The sequence below is a fragment of the Pygocentrus nattereri genome, chromosome 10, assembly GCF_015220715.1.
Source record: "Pygocentrus nattereri isolate fPygNat1 chromosome 10, fPygNat1.pri, whole genome shotgun sequence".
Classification (NCBI taxonomy): Eukaryota; Metazoa; Chordata; class Actinopteri; order Characiformes; family Serrasalmidae; genus Pygocentrus; species Pygocentrus nattereri.
The window spans coordinates 9731631-9758185 of record NC_051220.1 but is presented as its reverse complement, the minus strand read 5'-3'; the positions used below and the strand labels follow the sequence as shown (position 1 = coordinate 9758185).

The 26555-nt window shown below is 38.1% G+C and overlaps 2 protein-coding genes across 3 annotated transcripts in view; one reads left to right on the top strand and one right to left on the bottom strand.

Annotated features, from left to right (window-relative positions):
• pla2g4f.1 (phospholipase A2, group IVF, tandem duplicate 1) overlaps window positions 1–24744 on the bottom strand; it is a 37234-nt gene extending 12490 nt beyond the window's left edge. For both annotated transcript variants that reach the window (XM_017704991.2, XM_017704992.2), the window contains exons 1-15: window positions 24663–24744; window positions 19503–19575; window positions 18479–18615; window positions 13516–13644; window positions 13083–13112; window positions 11743–11783; window positions 10253–10295; window positions 9079–9133; window positions 8590–8738; window positions 5849–5950; window positions 3961–3995; window positions 3709–3847; window positions 1235–1371; window positions 826–1048; window positions 96–210 (exon numbers count right to left, since the gene is read on the bottom strand). In XM_017704991.2, coding sequence (XP_017560480.1) covers window positions 96–210; window positions 826–1048; window positions 1235–1371; window positions 3709–3847; window positions 3961–3995; window positions 5849–5950; window positions 8590–8738; window positions 9079–9133; window positions 10253–10295; window positions 11743–11783; window positions 13083–13112; window positions 13516–13644; window positions 18479–18615; window positions 19503–19575; window positions 24663–24668 — 1414 coding nt within the window. In that variant the 5' untranslated portion in view covers window positions 24669–24744. The remainder of the gene's footprint in view (window positions 1–95; window positions 211–825; window positions 1049–1234; window positions 1372–3708; window positions 3848–3960; window positions 3996–5848; window positions 5951–8589; window positions 8739–9078; window positions 9134–10252; window positions 10296–11742; window positions 11784–13082; window positions 13113–13515; window positions 13645–18478; window positions 18616–19502; window positions 19576–24662) is intronic.
• vax1 (ventral anterior homeobox 1) overlaps window positions 23883–26555 on the top strand; it is a 38099-nt gene continuing 35426 nt past the window's right edge. Inside the window, exon 1 of the mRNA XM_017704994.2 lies at window positions 23883–23966. The gene's annotated coding sequence lies outside the window, so the exon portion shown is untranslated. The remainder of the gene's footprint in view (window positions 23967–26555) is intronic.

Here is a 26555-nt window from a genome sequence, read left to right as displayed (position 1 = left end):
TGCTCTAGTGCAACAGGGAGTAAACTACAGATGATAACAGATTATGGATTATGATATCTCTGTGCAGAATTATAGGTTTCATCTGTAGCATTTACCAGCCATCATGGAAACACTGGCATCCTGCTTCGTGTTGACTGCTGTGTAGATGGGGAGAGGGTTCTGGCCCTCAGAGACTGCCCTCTGCTGGTCAGAAAGTGTACATGCTTTCTTCTAAAGCAAAAAAAAGGGGGATGTTTAAGTGTGTGTGTGTGTCTGTATATATATATATATATATATATATATATATATATACTATTAAATATTATTATATATTATTAATTATGACATTGTTGCATTAATAGAAGATAAATTAACTTATTTCTAGACATCGTTACTTGCTGGTCAGACAGTATACCTATGTTCTTCTAAAAAAAGGAACTATATATACACACATTTATATACAATACATGTATCCTATTAAGTGTAACTTGTAAAGAAAATATTATATATATATATATATATATATATATATATATATATATATATATATTTATATATATTTATGTAGATCTTAATATTATATGTTTCACAGTAGTTCTAGAACTTCATGAGCAACATGAAGTGCTATATTTATCTATTTACAATACCGGCAACAACCTATATTCCAGTTTCATCACTGTCCAAAAAACAAACAAACATAAAAGTCATTTTCATTTTTCTACATTATTTGAAACCAGAGTCTGAGTCCGATTTTTACCTTACACTGTGTGCAAATTTCATGATGAATGGAACAACAGAAATGAGTCATAATTGGTCTGATTATCTGACATTGAAAATAAATCAGACCTTGCCAAAGATGAGCTGCTCCAGGAAGAGTCCCCACATGTCTATGAGTGAGACGGGGTGTCCCTCTCTCTCTCTCTGCTCCAGCTCACTACTGTAATACTGCAGCAGCCGTGGAGAGAACAGGCTGGACATGCTCTTACTGAGCTCCTTCTGCACGGATAGCATCCCCTCATCCATCTTCTTCACTGACCAGCCCGGGTCACCATACAGGGACGACACCGCCCTAAGAGAGAGAACAGAAATGGGCTGAACATGTTTTCTTTAGTAGCTACTGCTGCTGAGGAGAATTACAGATTTTTTCTGAATATCTGCATAATTAAAGGGAAAGTCCAGTGGATTTTTACATAATCCAGTGTTTGAAAATATAGTAAAAATTTAATGTTTGCCTGCAATGCCCCTGCATACCCACCAGGTGGCACCGGACACTGCTGTGATGTAGCTGACCGTGTCCAGCAGGCCCAGTTTCTGCAGGCCCCTCAGAGAGCCAAGCGTGCAGGTCATGGCCCGGGTACCTCCACCAGAACAGACCACGGCTACAGTTGGCACCTAAACACACACAACAACCACACTTCAACTCAGCAGGCCATCTGTTCTTCAAGAAGACCTTTTTGTGACATACATTTAAAGGGAAATTTCACTGATGTTCCAAAATGTCAGCATAATTAAATGGTTAAGATGTAAACAGAGTCATTCACAGTGGTTTGGTGTGAAACTCTCCATTCTAGAGAAACTTACAGAGTCAAAACTGTCCACAGTGTTGGCGATAGGAACCAGACGTCCGCCTCTAAAAGTGCCCTCACAGAAAGTTAATAGATTAAATGGTTATAAATACACTGCCTGATGCCTGAGATACTGTTTTAAGATAGTTCTGCAGAAATATTTGGTTGCAAATCATTTTTGAAACTCCATTTAATGCGGTGAAGTGTTGTGAGGCAAAATAGTCCCCAGAGAAATTGTACCTTTTCATTTTTTTACATTTGTGTATGTTCACTGGTGGTTTTGTGTTGTAGTCATGAAGACCCCTGGTTCCTATCACTTCCACTGTAAAGAAATCTGAACCATTTCACAACAAACCTCTCTCTTAACTTGTTTTCCAACAATCAAATTATGCATAAATTAAAACAAAACAGTGGAATTCCCCTTTAAAATGTCCATATCCTTTACAAGAAGATGCTACAACATGGAAAACACCTGGAGGTGTTTCTTAATGCAAAGTCGAAGTGTGTAAGATGAAGGGCATCTATTATCAGAAATGGAATACGGTAAATTCATTTGTGTATAATCACCTCTAACTACAAATCGTTGCATTTTCATTAGCTTAGAATAAGTCCTTCATATCTATAAAGCAAGCGGCTTCTCTTTCAACAGAGGCCACCATGTTTCTACAGTAGCTCAGAACAGACAAAGCAAATATTGGCTCAAGATAATGTAGCTCTAGTTGCTAACGAAACAGCAAAGAGAAAGATTTAAGGTGAACATTGATAATTTGGAGACAAATCGACTTATTTGCATTTATAATCACTCCAGCTGGTTTCCTGATATGTTTCATCTGCAAAGAGTAACTGACGAACACTAAAAAGCCGCAAAGCTGAGGTCAGCTTCTCGTTCGGCAGCTTCTCGTTCGAATTTAACCCACATTTTTGCAACCTCACCACTAGAAGCCACTAAATCTTACACACTGCACTGTTACGCCCTAAGTGATGACTTCCCAGTGGAATGGTCTCTTACATCTTGTCCTATAAGACAAAGAAATCCTGCTTTATGAAATGCAACTGTGGTTACAATGTACAGTTACCACCTCTGTTTATGTTTAGTTGCTTGTTTACAGTGAGTTGTTTACATAGGGGGTTGACTGTAGAGGTCTGTGTGGGACGCTCCCGTAACATTTCATCTTGCCTGCCCAGTCCTGCAGAAAATAGGAATGATTTCTCCTGCTCCTGCCTGCAACCAAAAAATATTGTCCAGCTCCTGCCCGCGCAGTTCTGTCCAGGCGAACTGACATGAATATATTATTCTTCACTGCATTAACATGACAGCCATGGTCATCAGGCTCACTGTGAGTAACTTCACCAAACACTGTTTATTCCTACTAGAAACAAAGCAGGAATTAAACTACACAGTATATTTGTTTATCCTCAACAGCATTCTGACTTGTCATTAGGCAAAGTTTCAAGCCTGGTAGACCAAGGGGAAATCTCTTTGCAACCCGGAATGTTTAAATGTATTGTATTTCATCATGAATTACATAAACAAATCACGTTTTTAGTTTTAGAGTCTTCTGTTTAATTAATTTCAGTGTATTTAGCTGTGTGACGCACAGAAAAAAATGCCACCTGGTCTGTTCTCTAAACACCGCTGTGCTTCAGTGCAGCATCTGGGACTCTGCCACTTCACATGTGCAGCCTGTTTGAAAAGCGCTGACCAGTTAACATAGACGTTGAAATAAAAAGCAAGACTTGCCAGGCCGCTCACGCCACACAGATGCAGTATGTGTGAATCAGACCTATGAGAATTTGTGTGTTGTTCACGTTATCGGTTCCTCAAGAATGACTTCATTCATTTGAATTGTTTTACTGTTATATTGTTTATATCTGTTTTAGTGATTGCTCTACTTTATTTAGGCTATTGTTTAATTTGCAAGATTTCTCTTCATGCATACATCCTCCCGCTCCTGCCTGCAGTGAGCTGGTTTCCCGCCCACTCCCGTGTGCAACACCAACACTGAAAACACTGTGCTGCAAGTTATTGTGCCAGGTCCCATGGGAATCTGCAGTAGTGCAGACCTCAAGTTGACTGTTTAGGAATTGATCTGTGTGTGTGTGTGTGTGTGGGTGTGGGTGAGTGTGGGTGAGTGTGGGTGTGTGGGTGTGTGTGTGGGTGTACCCTGCTGGGATCAGGATTAGTGTTGAGGTTCAGAGCTCTCTTCAGAGCGCGGGATGCCACTTCTTTCCTCTTCATCAAAAACACCTTCTCTGCTTCAGAAATATCAAAATCCAGACGAACGCTGAGGTCCTTTTCAGAGCTACAAACACATAGACACATCATCATCATCATCATGACACCACCTAACGCATCAACAATTGTATGTAACAAATTATTAAGCCATGAATAAATGAACAAAACCATCAATAGTACCTGTCTGTTGTCTTCAAATGCAAATCTACATTACGCTGTGGGACAGTTAGGAGATTAGATTATAAGGTAACATAACATGATCAAAATATAATAAATCATAAGTTAAGATAAAACATCAAGCTGCTTCAGATCTGATACCTCAGCGCTATGGGTCTGAAAGGATGTGTAGCTGCCAAGAAGCCTCACTGAGAAAAGGAGACTGACACATCAAACAAAGAAGCTGAACAATGGACTGACCACCCCAAAGTCCAGACCTCAACACCACTGAGTGTGTTTGATTACTTCAGAAAATGATCAAGATTAACAAAACAGGTGGGTCCAGTCTTTTGACTGTAATTATGGACAGGATGCATTTTCACTTAACTTTAAGTTAACTTAAGTTACCTTTGGAGATTAAGTATTAGCATTTTCAGTGTTAAATTAGCTAAATATGCTTGTAGTGTGGGCACACAGGGTGGTTTTATATAGTTCATCTGAGAAAGTGATTGAATTTATAAGGCTCTACTGATGTGTGAACAATCTCTTTAACAAATGACAATAACAGACACCCTAAATGCTTTCTAAGTACGTAACTATAAAAATCCCATGAAATGTGTAAATTACTTTTTTTAGAACAGGTCAAATGCAGAACCTTCTAATCCTGAGAACCCACTTTCTGCTTGGAGTTATAAGGTTCTGTCTGACAAAACATGAAAAGAAGCAACGATTTTCAGGATCACAAATAGTTTATACTCTTAATTTCTTTTGAAACATAACATTAGTGTAACAGAGTGTGTACATTATCAGATCAGTTCAATTTAATGCATTCTATGAAATTTTCATGCCATTTATTTCTTGGTTTAGGACAAATCGTCTTTTTCTTATTAAAAAAAAGCACTGACTGATAGATTAAATATGACGGTCAGTGCTAAATATTTAATCCAGTGCAGAGGTCAGTTTTAGGTAGGAATCATCAGTTTAATTTTCCTTTAGGTGTCACAGCAACCAGCTACTGTAATAAATTGCCCCAGCAGGTCAGTGTAGCCAGTCAGAGTAAAGGTTTTATTTTATCTCAGAAATGTGACTCCAATGAGCCAAATGCCTTATTTTGGGAGAAAGAAGAAAAAGAAAAGATGAATGAATGAATGAAATGAATGTTTATGTTGTAATTAAGAGCCCACCAATTCAAATGTGCAGTACTTAACTGTCTTTAAGGCTTAATATTTATAACATTTAAGACAATAAGACTTTTTTGGGGACCTTAAGAAGACCGACAGAGTTTCAGCAACATGTTTTCATGGTTCATAAAGTTGTATAAAGTTTTCCTGCCATCACAGAGCAGAGTGGCGACATGACAAAGAAGTAGAACCTGATTGGTCCTCTTGTGTGTATTCAAAGTGCTGATTGGCTCGCAGATAGAACCTCATAGAACTAAGTTAGAGTTTGACTTTGAAGATAGAACCTTTCTCTTTCTAGATAAAGTCCAAAAATGCATACAACTTAAAAAAATTCCTCACATAATGTTAAGAAGTTGTCACAGAATAAGAAAATGTCAGAGCGTCATAAGCCCAAGGGGACAATTGATCTGGGAAGTAAGTAAATAAACAAACAATATTTTTAAAAAATTGGGATTTGGGTAGTACCCGGTATTTACAGTTGCCATCCAATACAAGTTTATCCAATCAATTGTTTGTTTCATTAATTAAATTAATTAAATGAAATCAGGTGTACTGCTGATGGAAATGAATACATTAATTTCTTGTAATGTTATATAGTTTTTTAATGGGAAAAATACACTGACTGCCCATATAAACAGTAGTAATAACAGTAGTAATTTATCAAGGCTGCCTCAGACTTCTGCACATTACTGTATGTGAAATGTCAGCGTTACTGAAGAGAAAACACTCACCTCAGCCACAGGGAGAGAGAGAGTCAGCTCAGTTTTTGGTGTAAAAGGGGTTACAGTGACAGACACTTGATCAGGGCCCTTTTCACCATCTTCCTCAACAGGCTACACACATCAGACAACATACCCAACAAAAAGAAGATCAGATACAGAGTTCTCTGTTAGTTTCCTCTACAACATCTTTAGATCCAATTAGAAAACCAACAGTCAAAGGTCACCTGTAAAGCTTTGGGATCCTTTAAATTGTGGTATCAACCCATCAGAAAAAGCCAAAACACATCAGAGACCCACCAAGAACCAACAATTTTGTAACGGAGGTGGTGGTATGGTGCATCTCTCTCCAGACATAAAACACATTTACGGTAAATGTTGACGATCAAACAGACTTGTTTTCTGGGTTTCTGACACTGTGTATACAATACAATACTGTGTATTGACTGTTTCTATTAAAACAATCCTTGCAGGAAAAGGAACATTAGAAACTATTAGGATTAAAACCTAATGGGCTTGCTTTCTTGCCTTAATGGTTTCCAACGCTAGTTTCCTGTACAACACCTTTGGATCCCATTAGTAAACCATCAAATGCATTAAGAATGAGCTATTTGTCACCTGTTAAACCATTAGAGTCATTTACATTGTGATATAAACCCATTAAAAAAAGCACCTTACAAAGCCATCAGGAACCTCCAGAAGCACTTAATGGTTTCTATGTTTTTCAGGAGGGGTGTACAAAAGTATGGACAAAAGGCTTCAAGGCGCTACCAGAGCCAGTTTATTAGGAGCCTGGCCTCTTCCTATTTCCTCTGTTATATCAAAATCATGACTGCATGGGCGCCCACTAGTGAGTCATCAATGAATGGGTTTGAATGGCAGTAAATAGCTAAAAATGAAAAGTTAAAATAGTTTCTAATGACTCTCCCAAGAAGAATCTTCTTTAAATTTTAGAAAGTAGAAGGATGTATTCCACTAAAAAAACATAGAAAAATCACATTTATGTTTCCTTTTTTTCTACAGCAAATGGGTTTTGGGCAGCAGGACACCAACGTCACTGCTATTGAGTGCTGATTGGTTGGCGAGCGGAGAAGCTTAGTGGCTGTTTGCTCTCACTGATGTCATAAACGTACATGAGTCACCGTTTTAAACTCCTACATCGAGTTCAAATGTTCTGTGTTATAGAAATGAATGTATTCTTTAATATAAAAAATGTTTAAGCATTTATAAACTATGATTTTGCTCAAATGCTCCATCTTAACCTGTTCATTTGGGACTCGCTCGGGAGCGCCCTCTAGTGTTTGAGAAACCCGGTAGACATTACAGAACGGTAATTCTCCTCTCCACAGGTTCTCTGACGCTACCACTGTTTTTAGCTAAGCTAACGTACTTGACTCAATTTGAGGCAGGTTTGTGTTGATTTAGGCACGTTTGCTAATTGCTAACTAGTTTCTCTTAAGTTTAAACTGCAACTCACAGGCAGAAAACATTCTCTCATGCTGCCTGTAAATGGAAGCTCGTTTAAAGCAATAAAGATTAAATAAAGACAAAGAAAAATCTAATTTCCCCCATTACGCCAAAGTAGTCAATCAGCAAAGATGTGTTAGCTTCTTTAGTTTTGCACCAGACCTACTAGGCTAATGTAGCGAACAGGGCTATTAGGTAAGGGTAATTAGCAAACCTCATGCCTAAATCAACCCAAACTTGCCTCAAACCGTGTCAAGTTGTTAAATAATCTCTAATAGACTCGATTATATGGAGTCTTTATTATGTGGTTATCTATAAATGTGGATTAAAGTATGTTAGCACAGTTAACAACAGTATTAGCTGCTTTGGCCTGAATTTTCTCTGTAGTTTTGTACACAGTGCAAGATCCAAGATGCCTTAAGTCAATATGTGATTAATGTAAATGTATTTTATGTCTACAGATTTTCACACATTGGACATGCTACACAACCTAGCAGGCGTCACAGTGAGAACACTGATAAACATTGAGCTAAAACTCATTTTACACCCTTCTTGCCTTGATCTAATGAAATAAAACTTTCAGATTTGGTATCAGCTAACTGTGTTCAACCGGAACAACTAATGCTAGGCTAGTTAACTAGCTAGTTCATTTTTCTTGCAAATTTGAGTGTAGGCCTGTCACAGTCATGAATGTTGTGCTAATCATGAATAATGTACTAAAGGAGCTAAATTGGCTGTATATCTACCTATAGATGCTCACACAACCAAGCAAAGCTTATATTTTTCACTTGAGCATAACACTTGTTGTGCTAGCATACATGCTAAAATTTGCATTAGCTATCCTCACAGTCAAACTAACAAAGAAACATTCACCCTAAATGTGCTGTGGAACACAGTTAAGAGTTAGAACTTCAAGTACAAGAAAAGTTAGAGGACATAATTGATTTCTTTACATTTATTTGGCTCAAGCCAACTGAAACTCATCTTGCTCATATTGTGCTATTGTGACACAAAACAATGAATTATGAAATCTAATGACTGTGTGAAAATAACTGCAGTCTGTTAAAATAGCTGCAATTATCTCAAATAACTGTGATCAGGTGATTATGTAATAATTGGGACAGGCCCACATCGTTTACCATTCAAGGGAATTGGCTGTGACTAGGCTAATCATGTTAACTGAGGCATCTGACAATTAGTATTTGTCTGCTTTTGATTGACTACCTTTCTATAGGAAATTCCAGACTTTTGACATGTTTTTATGGATTTAAGTAATTAATACATACCTTTGAGCTGTGTGTTCTGAATCCAATCTCAGTCTCCAGGTCTCTGTTGATGTAGTAGCGAAGCGTTTGCAGGAGGCCCATTTTTTTGGATGGAGAGATGATGTGGTCTTCTTTATATGCACCTTTTAGGCTTAGCACCAGGTCCTGACCTACCGGAACGTCGGATCGAAACACATGAAGTCAACAAAACAAACAGTCCAATCAGTAGAAACTCAATGAAAATACAATCAGCTAATGCGTCTAGAAGATAATTACAAAATTACATTTTAAATTACATAATAAGTTATATTTACAGTCAAATTCCATTCTGTACAGACATGTTCAGGTCTGCACTTCTTACTTTATTATTTGCATTGATGTCAAACAGTACAGAGTCAAACTGTATGCACGAAAATAACTTTTGATTAAATATGAAAGCATAATAAAATATGTCTTCTTTCACTTACTAACACAAAAGAGAAATGATTCATACAAAATAAACTGTCTCACCTTCAGGGGGTGGCTCTATGTCTAACTTGACCTCCAGAGTGGACAGTGGGGCTGCCTACAGTTACAGAAAAGAGTGAAAGCAAACTTTATGTTCTTCATTTATAACTCCACCATGTAAGTGTACAGTTACAGACTGCAGTCCATCTGTTGCTGCACAGTTTACCAGCCCCCTCTACCCCATTCATCATGGTCAGTTTCGGGCCATAGGATCACTGTTGTCCGGATATTATTTGCACGACGGTCCATTCTCAACACAGCAATCACACTGACATGGAGCAGTCTGTGATAATGAACCACCGACTGAAGATTTTAGAACAATTTTAAAAACGCACCCACTAGAAACAGTGCTGCCAGGCGGCCATGCTACCATGCCACTACACTACTCCCGTGGCAGGTCCTCACCACACTACTTTTTCCACCACCTCCTCTGGTTGTGGTACTATCTGCTGGTGCTATCCCACTTTTGACACCCGTGTGGCATCAGTGAAGATGAAAACATGGAAAATATTTCACTTCAAAGGTGAATGCTCTTTAACTGAACAGGCAGCAAGGGAGCACCGCTACTCAGTGCTGCCACGGGAACACAAGCCAGCAGCAGGACTCTACAGTACGTTAGCATAGATAAAAATGTTTGGTAACAGCTAACTAAAACTGTGGTCACACTGGATTGCCACCTGAACAGCTAACACTAGTTATTTATTTCTTTTCAGAAAGAAGATACCAAGAATTGCCCTCTTGTTCCCAGATCGCAGACAGTTCTGGGCCAATACACTAGTGTTGGTTGACTACCAGAATAATGCTGACATGGTTTAAAGTGGTTTTCTCAAGTATTTCACCATGTAATATGTCCAAAAAACATATGACCGGTGGGAATGCTGATTATAGAGCATGTTTAAAAATAACAAAAACACACCCGCTAGAAAAAATGAATATGTAAGTAAACGTGATCGTAGCAACAAACAAAACAGTGAAATAGCTATAAAAATGTAATGGTATGTCTTATATTGTCATGGTGCACAAGCCTGCTATCTTATAAATCTATTTCAGGCCTACAATTATACTTTGAAACAAAAAACAGCTCCTGAATACAACATGGTTTAATCTTAATGAATCATAATGCACATTGCATGATAACACTGTAGGTTTGGCTGTGCAGGGTATAACATGTTCTTACCACTAAAACTCCATTAGAGAGGTACTGTCCAGGTTCTTCAGAACTGTAACACAATACAGATCCATTAGGTTCAGTTTAATGTGCAGATTAGGGAGAACTGGATTAAAGTACATTGAGCTCTATCAGCTAAAAGAAAGTCAGTTCCATGTTTTTAAGAAATCTAAGTCTAGTATATATCATAGCTACAGTATCTGTCCAAAAGTATCCAGACAGCCCATCTAATGAGTGAATTTAGCTACTTTAAGGTCACCAATTTCTTACACAATAGAATGGGACACAAGGTCACCATGCCTAATGCCAAGCGTGGACCAGAGGGATATAAAGCCCCCGAGCATTGGGCTGTGTAGTAGTGGAATTGGGTTCTCTGAAGTGATGGAGCTCCATCCAATACCTTTGGGATGAGTTGTAGTGATCCAGAACTGACCATCCAACATCAGTACCTAACCTCAGTAATGCTCAATCAAATCCTCACAGCAATATTCAACATCTAGGGTTTTACTGGTTTGTTTTTATTTGTCTATTTTTCAGATCCCCATTAGCTGCTAGAAGATATGATCTTCCTGGGGTCTGGTAGACAGACTATACATTACAAAACAGTGCAATAACAACAATGAAACAAGTAATACAAAATGCAAACAGAAACTGAGAAAAAAACCCCACAAAACATGAAAAATGGAGAAAATGGAAAATAAAATAGTAAGACAATTTAACACATAAAACAAAAGCCATGGTGACAAACTTACTTACCATTTTACATAACTTATGCATAAAGCCTGGATTAAGACAAAACCATTCAGATTGGATTGGTGTGAAATGCTGTGTTCTAGAAAAACTGAGTCAGAACTGTTCACAGTGATGGTGATAGGAACCAGACGTCCACCTCTAACAGCTCCCTCACAGAAAATTATTACAGGGAAATGGTTATGAATAAACTGCCTGCTGTCGGAGACACTGTTTTCATAAGCTTTTGGACTTTAAATCCTCTCATTGTGGAGGGGTAAATTCAGGGTGTTGTAAGGCAAAATAGTTCCCAGAGAAAACTAATCATTTCAGTTTTTCCACTATTTTCCATCTTCAACATTCCATATAAAACTCAGAAGACACGTGCAGGTTCACTGGTGGTTTTGGATAGTAAATAAAATGGCTATTTCTATGTTGTAGTCATGGCAACCCCTGGTTCCTATCACCACCACTGTAAAGAAATCTCAACCATTTCACACTAAACCACTCTGAATCACTCTGTTTACATCTCAACCACTGAATTTCAGAACTCTGATGTCTACAAACCTTTGGAAATATACAGCATCAATGTTTTTGTGTAAATTAGCTTAGCAATTCACCTGTGGCTCCTGCTCACTCACTTCCCACCTACTTCAGTCAACAAACTCTCATTTATAATCGTATTTGAAAGTTTGAACCCACAAATTTGTTTTGTGTTTCTTGCATCTCAGATGTCAACTTTCACTTGGTGACAAAATTTCCACACTTACCTCTCTGTTATCTCAAATTCCACCCACAGCTCATCCTTTGTCTGGAAATAAAACCACAACAGCGACCCATCACCATAATGTCTTTACATAATCACATTTATATATGCTTATATTTGTCCCAGATTAGTCCTGGTCAGTTTGTTCCTGAATGCATGCTGTTAGTTCTCCGTTCCAACTCCTCTACATGCAAACATATGGCTGAAAAGGCAGTCAGGTAGCTGTGGGTGAAAGCTCACACTGTCTATTGAGCACATGCTCAATGTGCAGCACACTGAAGACTTTTTGAGGTACACTACTGAATTAAAATGAATAAAATTAAATTTGCCCACATTTCCCACCCTTAACCCAAATGCAGTCAATCAGCAAAGACACCGGAGCTACGAGTCTAATACAGCTAACAAGAAATATACAGAAGCTAAGAAATCAATTAGCATGGTGCTAGCTGCATGCCTAAATCATATATTCACCTCAAAGCATGTAGAGTTGTTCAGCATCTCTAATAGACTTTATTATGTAGTTTCTGACAGGGTATGACACACTATTATCCAACCAAGAAACCTGTATTTTTACAATATTTTTGTCCGTGTTTATAGAAAACAGTAAGTCAGAAACTACATAATCAGGTCTATTATTAACTCCACATGGCTTGTGTGATGATTTAAGATTGCAGCTAGCACAATGCTAACTGGTGGCCTCAAATTAAAATGATGTTGATAGTCAACTGAGGTTATTAGTTCTACATTTACATGTATGGTGTTTGGCAGACACTCTTATACAGAGGGAATTACAATTTTATTGAATGTAGCATCCAATGACTCTTACTGGTATAGCAGTGAGTGCTGCTTGCACAGACAGCACAGATTAGCATGCATTTCATGCTGGTCTAAGCTGGTCAATGCTGGATTATGCTCGTATAGCTGGTCAACCCAGTATGGTCATGCACACTGTCCAGCATACCAACATCAAAACCCAACATATACTGGCTTTGTTGGTGACCAGCCATGCTGGTCTATTCTTGTTTTTCTAGCAGGGCATAGGCAGAATCAAGCCTTAGTGGAAGGCAGTAATGTTATCCAATCAACTAACCAAATTAATTTCCCCAGATGATGCATTTGTAGTTACAGACATAAATAAAAATACACTGAATTGATTGAGTGATTTAGTTTTTTGTGAAAATTGTACATACTTACCAATGTTCTAATGAAACAAATGTCAGTGTGCTAGACTGTATTAAAGTGTGAGCTTTTACCCTCTGCCCTCTACCTCCAGCCCAGAAACGTCATAGTCCCAAACCTATGACTCCTACATCTCTCTGCATGCAACCGTAAAGCTTCTCTTACCTTCTCGCTCTCTGGCACATCCTGCTGGGCCTAAGCAAGACAACTGATAAGATCAGTGGCTGCTGCTCTATTCAAGCAGTGACTTTCCAATGGAAATGACAAAAAATAAACTCAAAAGTGGCCAAGTTTCACCCCAATTATCATAATGTTTCCATGTCACAGGTTTAAAGTAATGAATCTATGGTATTACTATATAAAAAGGTGGTTTTGATATCATTTTGACAGAAGTGCAAAGCAAATTTACCCCTGTTGAACAAACTCTCACTAAGGATGTACTGAACATGAAGTTTTATGTCCCAGTTCCAACTCTTCTTACGATTTCTTTACAGACAAATTGACTGATGGCCGATACTTTTGGCCAATTTTTTAGCAAACTCCCTACCCCATACAGTGCAGAATAAACACGTACAGTCTCAGAATAACACTAACCGACCTTATCATCAGTGATGAAGACTTTGGTCTCCTTCTGTCCCAGTGTGAGGTTGCTGATGTCGAACAGGATACTGGTGCAGAGGTCGTCTTGTAATATGTCTTGGTCATAGACGTTTAACTCCAGAATATTCTGTAGGACAAACAACAGTGTTCGTGGTTAGACTGGCAAATCTTATAATAGCTAAAAATGTACAATTTTCTGAAGGACTGCTGTTCAAGGCCAGTTTCATTGAGACTGTTAGACTTATAACAGTAGAATATAGGTAAACGCCACGCTTAATAATACCTATTCCACACACCCAAAAATAATTACAATAGAACCTTGTATTGTATGCTAACCTAATGTAACCTTGTGTATGCTAACAGAGCAGACTCTGTGGAAAGGAAACACACAGACCTGCCTGTTTGCTGTTAGCTGCTGTAACATGTCTGAGCTCATGAAGGGCTAGATTATTAGCCAAAAAGGACAGGTGTGCTAAAGGAGAGTATGATGACTTGCCCTAGACTAGAGATTGAGGGGAATTACTGTAGAACTTGGAAACATGACAAGATAAAACAAAAGTGATCAACTGGAAAATCTAGTACATTTACCACTTTAAGGGTTTAGATCCAGCCCTCCTGGAGATCCAACATTTTGCAATGTTTATTTCTAATTCTGATACTTAAGATTCTATACAATGCAGAGTTTATTTCTAACCCTGGAGATAAAATAATGTGCTAAATTTATTTCTAATTCTGATGCTGAAGTTCCAATATTCTACAGAGTTTTTTCCCAGTTGTGATACTGCAGATCCGATACCTCACAGAGTTTATTTCTAATTCTGGTACTGAAAATTACATTTTTTACAGAATCTATTTCCAACCCTGGAAATCCAGTAGCATCCTGAGTTTATTCCCAATTTCGATACTGGAGATCCAATACCATACATGGTCTATTTCCAATTCTGATATTGGAGATCCTATACCCTACAGAGTAAAAGGCAGTTGAGCACACACAAGTTGGTGTAACCTGGTCTGTAGAACTTGGAGAGAAACATGACAAGATAAAGCAAAAGTGCTCTGGAAGATCTAGTACATTTACCACTTTAAAGGGTTTAGATCCAGCCCTCCTGGAGAGCAAACATTTTACAAGATTCTATACAATGCAGTTTATTTATAACCCTGGAGATCCAATACCCTACATAGTCTATTTCCAATTCTGATACTGGAGATCCAATACCCTACAGAGTTTATTTCCAATTCTGATACTGGAGATCCAATACCCTACAGTGTTTATTTTTAATTCTGATATTGGATATCCAATACCCTACAGAGTTTATTTCCAATTCTGATACTGGAGATCCAATATCCTACAGTGTTTAGTTTTAACTCTGATATTGGATATCCAATACCCTACAGAGTTTATTTCCAATTCTGATAGTGGAGATCCAATACCCTACAGTGTTTATTTCCAATTCTGATACTGGAGATCCAATACCCTACAGAGTTTATTTCCAATTCTGATACTGGAGATCCAATACCCTACAGTGTTTATTTCCAATTCTGATAGTGGATATCCAATACCCTATAGTGTTTATTTCCAATTCTGATAGTGGATATCCAATACCCTACAGAGTTTATTTCCAATTCTGATACTGGAGATCCAATACCCTACAGAGTTTATTTCCAATTCTGATACTGGAGATCCAATACCCTACAGTGTTTATTTCCAATTCTGATAGTGGAGATCCAATACCCTACAGTGTTTATTTCCAATTCTGATAGTGGATATCCAATACCCTACAGTGTTTATTTCCAATTTTGATACTGGAGATCCAATACCCTACAGAGTTTATTTCCAATTCTGATACTGGAGATACAATACCCTACAGTGTTTATTTCCAATTCTGATAGTGGATATCCAATACCCTACAGTGTTTATTTCCAATTCTGATAGTGGAGATCCAATATCCTACAGTGTTTATTTCCAATTCTGATACTGGAGATCCAATACCCTATAGAGTTTATTTCCAATTCTGATACTGGAGATCCAATACCCTACAGTGTTTATTTCCAATTCTGATAGTGGAGATCCAATACCCTACAGTGTTTATTTCCAATTCTGATAGTGGAGATACAATATCCTACAGTGTTTATTTCCAATTCTGATAGTGGAGATACAATATCCTACAGTGTTTATTTCCAATTTTGATAGTGGAGATACAATACCCTACAGAGTTTATTTCCAATTCTGATACTGGAGATCCAATATCCTACAGTGTTTATTTCCAATTTTGATAGTGGAGATACAATACCCTACAGTGTTTATTTCCAATTTTGATAGTGGAGATCCAATATCCTACAGTGTTTATTTCCAATTCTGATACTGGAGATCCAATACCCTACAGTGTTTATTTACAATTCTGATACTGGAGATACAATACCCTACAGTGTTTATTTCCAATTCTGATAGTGGATATCCAATACCCTACAGTGTTTATTTCCAATTTTGATAGTGGAGATCCAATATCCTACAGTGTTTATTTCCAATTCTGATACTGGAGATCCAATACCCTACAGTGTTTATTTCCAATTTTGATAGTGGAGATACAATACCCTACAGTGTTTATTTCCAATTTTGATAGTGGAGATCCAATACCCTACAGTGTTTATTTCCAATTCTGATAGTGGAGATCCAATATCCTATAGTGTTTATTTCCAATTCTGATACTGGAGATCCAATACCCTACAGTGTTTATTTCCAATTCTGATACTGGAGATCCAATACCCTACAGTGTTTATTTCCAATTCTGATAGTGGAGATACAATATCCTATAGTGTTTATTTCCAATTCTGATACTGGAGATCCAATACCCTACAGTGTTTATTTCCAATTCTGATAGTGGAGATCCAATATCCTACAGTGTTTATTTCCAATTCTGATACTGGAGATCCAATACCCTACAGTGTTTATTTTCAATTCTGATATTGGATATCCAATACCCTACAGAGTTTATTTCCAATTCTGATACTGGAGATCCAATATCCTACAGTGTTTAGTTTTAACTCTGATATTGGATATCCAATACCCTACAGAGTTTATTTCCAATTCTGATAGTGGAGATCCAATACCCTACAGTGTTTATTTCCAATTCTGATACTGGAGATCCAATACCCTACAGAGTTTATTTCCAATTCTGATACTGGAGATCCAATACCCTACAGTGTTTATTTCCAATTCTGATAGTGGATATCCAATACCCTATAGTGTTTATTTCCAATTCTGATAGTGGATATCCAATACCCTACAGAGTTTATTTCCAATTCTGATACTGGAGATCCAATACCCTACAGAGTTTATTTCCAATTCTGATACTGGAGATCCAATACCCTACAGTGTTTATTTCCAATTCTGATAGTGGAGATCCAATACCCTACAGTGTTTATTTCCAATTCTGATAGTGGATATCCAATACCCTACAGTGTTTATTTCCAATTTTGATACTGGAGATCCAATACCCTACAGAGTTTATTTCCAATTCTGATACTGGAGATACAATACCCTACAGTGTTTATTTCCAATTCTGATAGTGGATATCCAATACCCTACAGTGTTTATTTCCAATTTTGATAGTGGAGATCCAATATCCTACAGTGTTTATTTCCAATTCTGATACTGGAGATCCAATACCCTATAGAGTTTATTTCCAATTCTGATACTGGAGATCCAATACCCTACAGTGTTTATTTCCAATTCTGATAGTGGAGATCCAATACCCTACAGTGTTTATTTCCAATTCTGATAGTGGAGATACAATATCCTACAGTGTTTATTTCCAATTCTGATAGTGGAGATACAATATCCTACAGTGTTTATTTCCAATTTTGATAGTGGAGATCCAATACCCTACAGAGTTTATTTCCAATTCTGATACTGGAGATCCAATATCCTACAGTGTTTATTTCCAATTTTGATAGTGGAGATACAATACCCTACAGTGTTTATTTCCAATTTTGATAGTGGAGATCCAATATCCTACAGTGTTTATTTCCAATTCTGATACTGGAGATCCAATACCCTACAGTGTTTATTTACAATTCTGATACTGGAGATACAATACCCTACAGTGTTTATTTCCAATTCTGATAGTGGATATCCAATACCCTACAGTGTTTATTTCCAATTTTGATAGTGGAGATCCAATATCCTACAGTGTTTATTTCCAATTCTGATACTGGAGATCCAATACCCTACAGTGTTTATTTCCAATTTTGATAGTGGAGATACAATACCCTACAGTGTTTATTTCCAATTTTGATAGTGGAGATCCAATACCCTACAGTGTTTATTTCCAATTCTGATAGTGGAGATCCAATATCCTATAGTGTTTATTTCCAATTCTGATACTGGAGATCCAATACCCTACAGTGTTTATTTCCAATTCTGATACTGGAGATCCAATACCCTACAGTGTTTATTTCCAATTCTGATAGTGGAGATACAATATCCTATAGTGTTTATTTCCAATTCTGATACTGGAGATCCAATACCCTACAGTGTTTATTTCCAATTCTGATAGTGGAGATCCAATATCCTACAGTGTTTATTTCCAATTCTGATACTGGAGATCCAATACCCTACAGTGTTTATTTCCAATTCAGATAGTGGAGATACAATATCCTATAGTGTTTATTTCCAATTCTGATACTGGAGATCCAATATCCTACAGTGTTTATTTCCAATTTTGATAGTGAAGATCCAATATTGTTTATTCTAAAAGGCTTTTATTTTCTGTGAGTATTTTTGTTCCTGCTTTACTGCAGCTACAGAGCAATGTCAGAGAAATGATCCTGATTAGATGGAGCTTAAAGGCAGCTGACGACACACAGGTTGGTGTGACCTGATCTGACTCCTGGTTTGAAAACAAGTCCAGGGCGTATTAGATTGAGTTTGGAACTGAACCCAGGCTGAAGCGCTGACTCACCTTGACCTGGCCATGCACACGAAAATGGAAAGTTTCGTTCCACTGGGGTTTGTTGTTGTTAGGGATACATCTGGTACGGAGAGTACGGGCCGAAGCCGTGGGCAGGCGCAAGGTGACGTAGAGGTCAGACTCGGACACTGTGGGGTGAAATGTAAGGCGGAAAATGGGTATTAAACTCTTGCAAACATTACAGGTTAATCATTATGCAGCATTACTAGCCTCAGTGTTATCAGCATATCATGTGATTTTTGCAAACTAAGAATTGAAAGGGAGAGATGTTGTTCTCCAATTCAGACTCACTCGTCTGTAATGGTCCAGCACGTATTTCGTCAGAATTGGTGACTCATTGAAGGGTGGCAACCTTCATTAACATTCAATTATTAAAAGCTAAAACTAACAAAGAAGCAGTCCTAATTACTGCACCTTTGAACACAACTTGCTCAAGCACCATGGCCGAAACATGTTATAAAGCACTATTTACTTTGTTTACTTCATTGATTTTCACAAAATTCTCACACATTTGCTTCATGACTGGGATGTTTATTTTAGGCATCTTAAAGGAATGGCCTTCAGGAATGACCATTTCTGTCATATAAGGTAAGGTTAGGCTATAGTACAAAGTACTACATAAAGTATTCACTTTCATTGAATGTTTTATGCTTTTAACTGAGAATTCTGAGTTTATTTCCAAATCTGATACTGAAGATCCAATAACCTACATAGTTTATTGCCAATTCTGATACTGGAGATCAAAAACTCTACAGAGTTTGTTTCCAAATCTGATACTAAAGATCCAATAACCCACAGTCTATTTCCAACTATGGAGATCTACATTATTTCTAGTTTTAATACTGAAAATCTAATAAACTACAGAATTTATTCCCAGTTCTGATACTGGAGATCCAATACCCGAGTTTATTTACAATTCTTCTTTTATATTCTTCTATACTGAAATAAAAAAAGTCTAAAACCCACAGAAGCCAGTTGTCTTTGTGTGTCTGGTGTGTGCGCGTGAAGGACATACAGTAGTCATGTGAATAACGGAACTTTCCCCGCAGCACTTTGACTGAAAGGTTCCAGTGGGGCACCACTTCCTTCTGAAATAAACAAGAAACAGGAGAGACAGATTTACAATGGAACAATAGCTTTAATCATCAAAATGACACACAAACCAGTGAGCTTTTTCCAAGGTGGTGTATGTTTGAAACAGCCTATATTTTCAATTGGTGTTCTGCACAAACTGCAAACAAAACATTTAAAATGCATATTTTTTTTTTGCTGTAAAGCATTTCCATCCAATTGACTTTTAATTTGCATGTTTACAACATTTTCTGCAAAAAACTTCTGTACTGTACAAGTTCTGTTTTATTGACAAATTATCTTTGGCTTCCCTGATCACCCCATAACCTACATATAAGGCCACTGGATATTTCAATTAATATTTTACTTTATTGTTATTACTTTTTCCATCTGAACCATTATGTGAGATATAATATACAGCTGTTTGTGCTGATTCCTTTTCAAAGGGCTGTAGTCTCTCTGCTCATCTGCCTGAGTTTGTATGTGCTTGAGGGAAATCGGTGCCAAGACTATAAATCAGAGCTGGACAATATAATGATATTTATCATTATTGTAAAAAAAAAAAAATACATCACAATAAGTCGCAGTATGGTTTTCTGTGCATATTGTAGATATTGTCGGTACTAAAAATCTAAAAAACAGCACGTTTCATGACAGATAGTGCATAATCAGTCTATTTCAATTGGATTCAGTGCAGTGCTGTATGTGAAATGCCATACGAAAAACATTGTAGTTGTAATTTTTTGATAGTAGTTTTTTAAATGTGACTCCACGGGTTCTTTTTTGTCCATTTTGACTTAGCAGATGTCAGAAAGATAAGTATTGTGACATAACCGTGTATCATGAAAAGTTCTTTAAGTACCATAATACATTATTTTTGTCATATCGCCCACCACTAAAATAAATTTATGCATTTATGTTATTTTCCTGGAAAAAAAAACTTTTCCAAAGTAGGTTTCCGTGATATTTCAAGTATAGATAGAAAACTTAACAGTTAAACCTGAAGAGAAAAAAGTTTTCTTTATATTCCTAAAACATTATCATCAAATTCTGTTGACAAATTTTTGAAGTCCTATGCTTGATCCCTGAATTATGAGGCTGTATAGCAGCTAAAATATGAAGGATGCTACATACATGTTATAAGCTAATACTCCAGCGGGCTGAAATGACAACACAACTGGTCTCAGATATATTGGAAAAAACGTCTTTCCACTCTCAGCCAAGTTGAAGTCGAGTACATCGAAATTTTTTAATGCATAATGAATTTGTGTGGAATGCAGAAGAGCTGTGACATCAATGCTATTTTCACGGTGGAGGAAGGATGCAAACAGTCCTGCAACAAGGAATAATATAGTAACACTGTGTAAACAGAAATAATAACAGCAAAGAAAATTTTAAGCTTGCAACTAACCCACATCTTATTTCTGCGTTAAGTTAGAAAAAATTGGTGGTGGAGGAAGTTCTGCTTTTCAATTAAAAAAAAAAAAAAAAGCCAGTGAGGTCACTGATTACACCGTGAGTGGAGAAGGGTTGAGGATCCTGTGAAGCAAGTGGGGAAAGCCCCCCCATAGTTTGGGAGATCAGCAGCCAGAACAACCCAAAAATTCATGTGTTTTGTTCGTTATCGAGCCAAACGCTACGTTCTGTTAACAAGGTCATTGGTCATTTAAAATCTTTAAAATGGTAATTTGACATTCAGTTTTAGGTATTTTGGTCTCTTCTCATTCAAAGGCAGAGGAGTCTGGTCTTGTAGGGCTGGAAATAAATGCCCAGCGGCGTTGAAAAGACGGCTGCCGAGTGAACAGACTTTCCTATAATCACTTTGACCACATGAATGCAGATGTCAGATGAAGTTTCTCTTCAGCTTGTACTTGAAAGCAGCACAAATCCACTATTAAACTTCAACACTGAGTGCGTTTACATGCACTTAATAATCTAACAGCAGAAAACCTTCATTTGATAAGCATGTAGTTGGCTTCAACTGAGAAAAACGAAAGAAATCAGAGGGAGGGTTTACATGCACTGAAAAACTCCAGTACTGAGCTCAAATCCACCTCTCTTTATCAGATTTCTTAAAGCATCCAAGTTATTATAGATGTTAATGAACTGTATAATATATAAGCAACCGGTCACCTTTAAAAAACAACCTCAAAGGGCAGAAAACATACATCTCTGTCTGTCTAATGAGTGAACTGGGTGAACTGAGCTTTAAGGTCACTTATTGCTGACACAGCTTGTACAATCTCCATAGAAAAACACTGACTAATAGAATGGGGCACTCCGGAGCAGCTGCATGAGCCTAAGGTCATAGTGTGGGCTAGAGGGGTATAAAGCCCCCAGCATTAGGCAGCATAGCCGTGGAACTTCGTTCGCTGGAGTGATGGAGCTCCTTCCAATACCTTTGGGATGAGTTGGAGTGGTCCACAACAGACCATCCAACACCAGTACCTGACGTCACTAATGCTCAATCAAATCCTCACAGCAATGTTCAACATCTGGTCTAAAATCTTTGGAGGCTGCTACTGCAGCAAAGGAGTGCAAAATCCCTACTACTTCCAGAAGCAATGCTGCTGTCTACAAACTTTTGGACATTTTCCTCATTACCCAAGGCCTGAAAAGGCTCATTAGTAATCACACAGCCCTCCGTCTCACTCAGCTCCTTACAAACTTTCAAGCACCTGTTTCCAGATGGTGTAATCTGAATAGTTGCATTTATGTTTGTGACAATCTTGATACTGCTCAGAAAAATAGCTGTAAATATGACAGGAAAATAGGAGGCAATTTGAATGGAATATAAAAGATTATTTGCAGTGGTTTCGTCTTTATCAGAGATGACAGGCTTTTTGTAAAACCACAGAGTTGAGCAAGTTTTCCAGTCTAGACGGGAAGATGAAATGCAAAACCACTATGTAGGGTTTTAATGGTTTTGAAGTGTTGCAATGCACGTCACACATGAGAACATGACGGTCAGCGAGGGTCGGTTTTCCAAAGGAGTGGCTTTCTGTTTCAAAATGAACCACAGGAATATTATGTCTTATAGAACTTAATTGAAATGAATAGGAATAACAGCAATATTATTACATGAGTAATAATACAGAATTTCTGTTCTATCTGTTGTATGCACAAATATGTATATATATATATATATATATATATATATATATATATTCATGTGGCAACACTATAGAAATGAAACTTGCATATAACTTAAAGTAGTCCATGTACAGCTTGTATAGCAGTGCAGATTTACTGTGCTCTGAAATTTACTTAATGTCTAAGTAGACATTAATGACATTAATATCTAAATAGCTGGCAACATAAGTGAGTACACCTCACAGTGAACATGTCCAAATTGTGCTCAAAGTGTCAACATTTTGTTATTGACACCTTGCTCTCCTCCTTCCACTTGAGGATGACCCACAGGTGCTCAATTGGGTTTAGGTCCGGAGACCTACTTGGCCAATCCAACACCTTTACCTTCAGCTTCCTCAGCAAGGCAGTTGGCATCTTGGAGGTGTGTTTGGGGTCATTCTCGTGTTGGAAAGCTGCCACGTGGCACAGTTTCCGAAAGGAGATCATGCTCTGCCTCAGAATGTCACAGTACATGTTGGAATTCATGTTTCCCCTCAGTGAACCACAGTTCCCCAGTGCCGGCAGCACTCATGCAGCTCCAGACCATGATGCTACTACCCCCATGCTTGACTGTAGGCAAGAGACAGTTGTCTTGGAACTCCTCACGAGGGTGCCACCACACATGCTGGACATCATCTGAGCCAAACAAGCTTATCCTGGTCTTGTCAGGCCACAGAACATGGTTCCAGTAATCCATGTTCTTGGGCTGCTTGTCTTCAGCAAACTGTTTGCAGGCTTTCTTGTGCGTCAGCTTCAGAAGAGGCTTCCGTCTAGGACAACGGCCATGCAGACCGAGTTGATGCATTGTGCAGCGTATGGTCTGAGCACTGACAGGCTAACCTCCCTCTTCTTCAACCTCTGCAGCAACGCTGGCAGCACTCTTATGTCTATTTTTTTAAGCTAATCTCTGGATATGAAACAGATGGACTACAGTCTGTAACTGTAGAACTACAAAGCGCACCTATATATGAATAACTTTCTGTGAGGGAGCTTTTTTAGAGGTGGACGTCTGGTTCCTATCACCATCAACGTGAACAGCTCTGACTCGGTAATTATATCTAGAAGATGCAGAATTTTCGATAGTTCAGTGGAATTCCCCTTTAACCTCTCAGCTGTCAATCAAAATGAATCTTCCAGTCGCTCGGCTGCAGTTTTTCCCGCGAAACACAAACCACGCCCCTTTCTGCGTTTTCAGAAAGCGTGCACGAAAAGCGTCGCGTGTCTGTGTTTAGCTGAAGTGAGGAGTGGAGGGCGCTGGGTCACCGCTGACCAGCAGGTGAGAGAATACATTTGGAAGAAAACAGGCCAGTTCGCTAGTTTAAAACGCCCCTCAGAAGCGAAAATGAGCGAAGACACACATTTGTGTTATTGTAGATTTTAGCAGTTTAAAATAATAATAATAATAATAATAATTAAGAAGAGTGAGTTGCTAACGTGAACACCGTGGGAAACAAAAAGAAAACATATCTAACGAGCTACATCTTGGCTTCTTATGCGAATTCGCCGTTCCACCTTAAATGGAGCAGCAGTGACGTTCTGGCGCCTCACGCCCATTCCACACAAGATGGGAACCTCTCTGCTACGCTCGTGATTTCACACCGGACAGGTCGCGACGCGGGGGCGAGAAGCTGTTTGTGTTGTGTTTTCACGTGATATAAACGCGTGAATTGTCCGTTTATTACTCATGAATTTGATATAAATGACATAAAGAAATGAACATTCCTCACCAGGTGTGAGGAGAAGGAGACGCCTGTGTTCACAACTTTAACCTGCTCAGGTATTTCAGTCAGCCTGTCAGGGAGTCGAGACTAGACTTGATTTGTTTATTAGCCTATATTGTATATTATAGCTACTGTTTCTGTATAGACTCTGCTGGCATGCCTGCATGTTTTCAGGTGCATTTTGCACAGCTGCAGTGCTATCAGCGGTCTCTAAAACTAACTCGAAACACCGAAACTGGAAAGTACAGTACCTTCATGATTAACCGTGACCAGATCCTCGTTGGTGTGAGGAGCCTGAGGAGCCTGAGCTGTCCCGACGTGCCGCCGTGTTGATACAGCAGAGTGAGTGTAAACCTGAAAAACTCGCCTGCTCAGCTTATATAGGCCCGTTCATGTGCTCGCTTCCCTGAAATATAGAGGTTTGAAAGTGCTGATAAGGCGCTGAGGGCTGAAGGAGCGAGTGTGAAGTGTAAGACGGACACACTAATACATCCATCAGACATCAGGAGCTCCTTTCTCATGAGCTTCAGTCAAATTGACTAAATGTCACCGACTGATGATCAGTATAGTGCAAATGTAAATCTAAAGGAGTTTCAGGCTTTAAGGCAGTGGCTGAAAGTGTGTTTAAAGTATTCTTTTCTATCTATCGCTCACCTGCCTTGTGTTCATATGACATCCCATTCTTAAGCCACAGGGTTTAATGTGATGTCGGCCCACCCTTTGCAGCTATAACAGCTTCAACTCTTCTGGGAAGGCTTTCCACAAGGTTTAGGAGTGTGTTTATAGGAATCTTCCAGAAGCGCATTCGTGAGGTCAGACACTGATGTCGGACGAGAAGGTCTAAGGTGTTCTATCGGGTTTTTAAAGTCGCATCTTTTTAAAGTTATATAATTAAATGAAAATAAGTGATTAATAATTACAAATAATATTTCAGTGAGAATTGAACTTTGCACAAGCCGAATAGGAAAACTGCACTTCTTTCCAAAACAGTCCGATAGATTATAGGGGACTTAAATATTGAACCTCACACTAATAAGTTACTGATCTCACATTTTTCACAATCTAAATGTTATAAAAAACAATAATCAGCCTGTTTTCATGATCTATTTACCTAATTCATGTATTCCACTATATATATATATATATATATATATATATATATATATATATATATATATATACACACACACACACGCACACAAACCACTGTTTCCTGTATTGTTTCACTGATTAATTAAAATAAATAAAATTAACTAAATTACTGTTCTCAGAATGACTAGCAATGAACAGATGCTGCACTTCAAGCATGCTACAGCTTTGAGTTTCCAAGCCTGCTTTCCTGTCAAAGACACAGTATCGTATCACAAATAGCCCCTCAATGTTTTATTAATCAGAAAGTCGTGATTGGTTTGGTCAGGGCTGCTTTCCTTACTCACACAGTTAAAATCTCTTTAAAACAGAAGATTTCTTTCTTTATTACTCATGATTTTTGTTCATTCTTATGACTGAAACTGTCAAATAAAAACAAATAGCTTTTAGACGGCTTCTTAAGCACATTTGCTCTGTTGATGAGTGATTTTAAACGTCTGCAATGAAAAGAATAAAATATAAATGTATGTATGACTTAGAATGTTTGGTTCTAATTTATTTATTTTTGTCTATTTTTCTCACTTTTTACTGAGTGAGAAAATGAAAAGTACAGTCATATAACAAGAAAATACTTAATTAACAAATATGTATTTTAATCATTTACAGTTACAGTCCAACTGTAATTTTAAGGCATGTAATAAGTAATAGTAAGGTGTGGGAACAAGATCCTAATGTGCAGCCTCGACGTAGTAAAGAGTAAGAATGAGATAATTAAGCTTTGACCACAAGACCTTAGTAAGGCATGGTCTTGTTCCCACACCTTACTAAGTCATGGCCATGCAATAGGATTTTGTTCCCACGCCTTACTAAGTCGTGGCCATGACTTATCTCGTTTCCACGCCTTACTAAGTCGTGGCCGTGCATTAGTATCGGATTTCTGTGCGTTAACATGGTATGGCCAAGCATTATCTGCATTTATACTGGATGTCACCAGCAGGGCTGGTGAGCAAAATCAAGCATCTTTCTCAGCTTTGGCCGGGGGCCGGGGCAGCGCT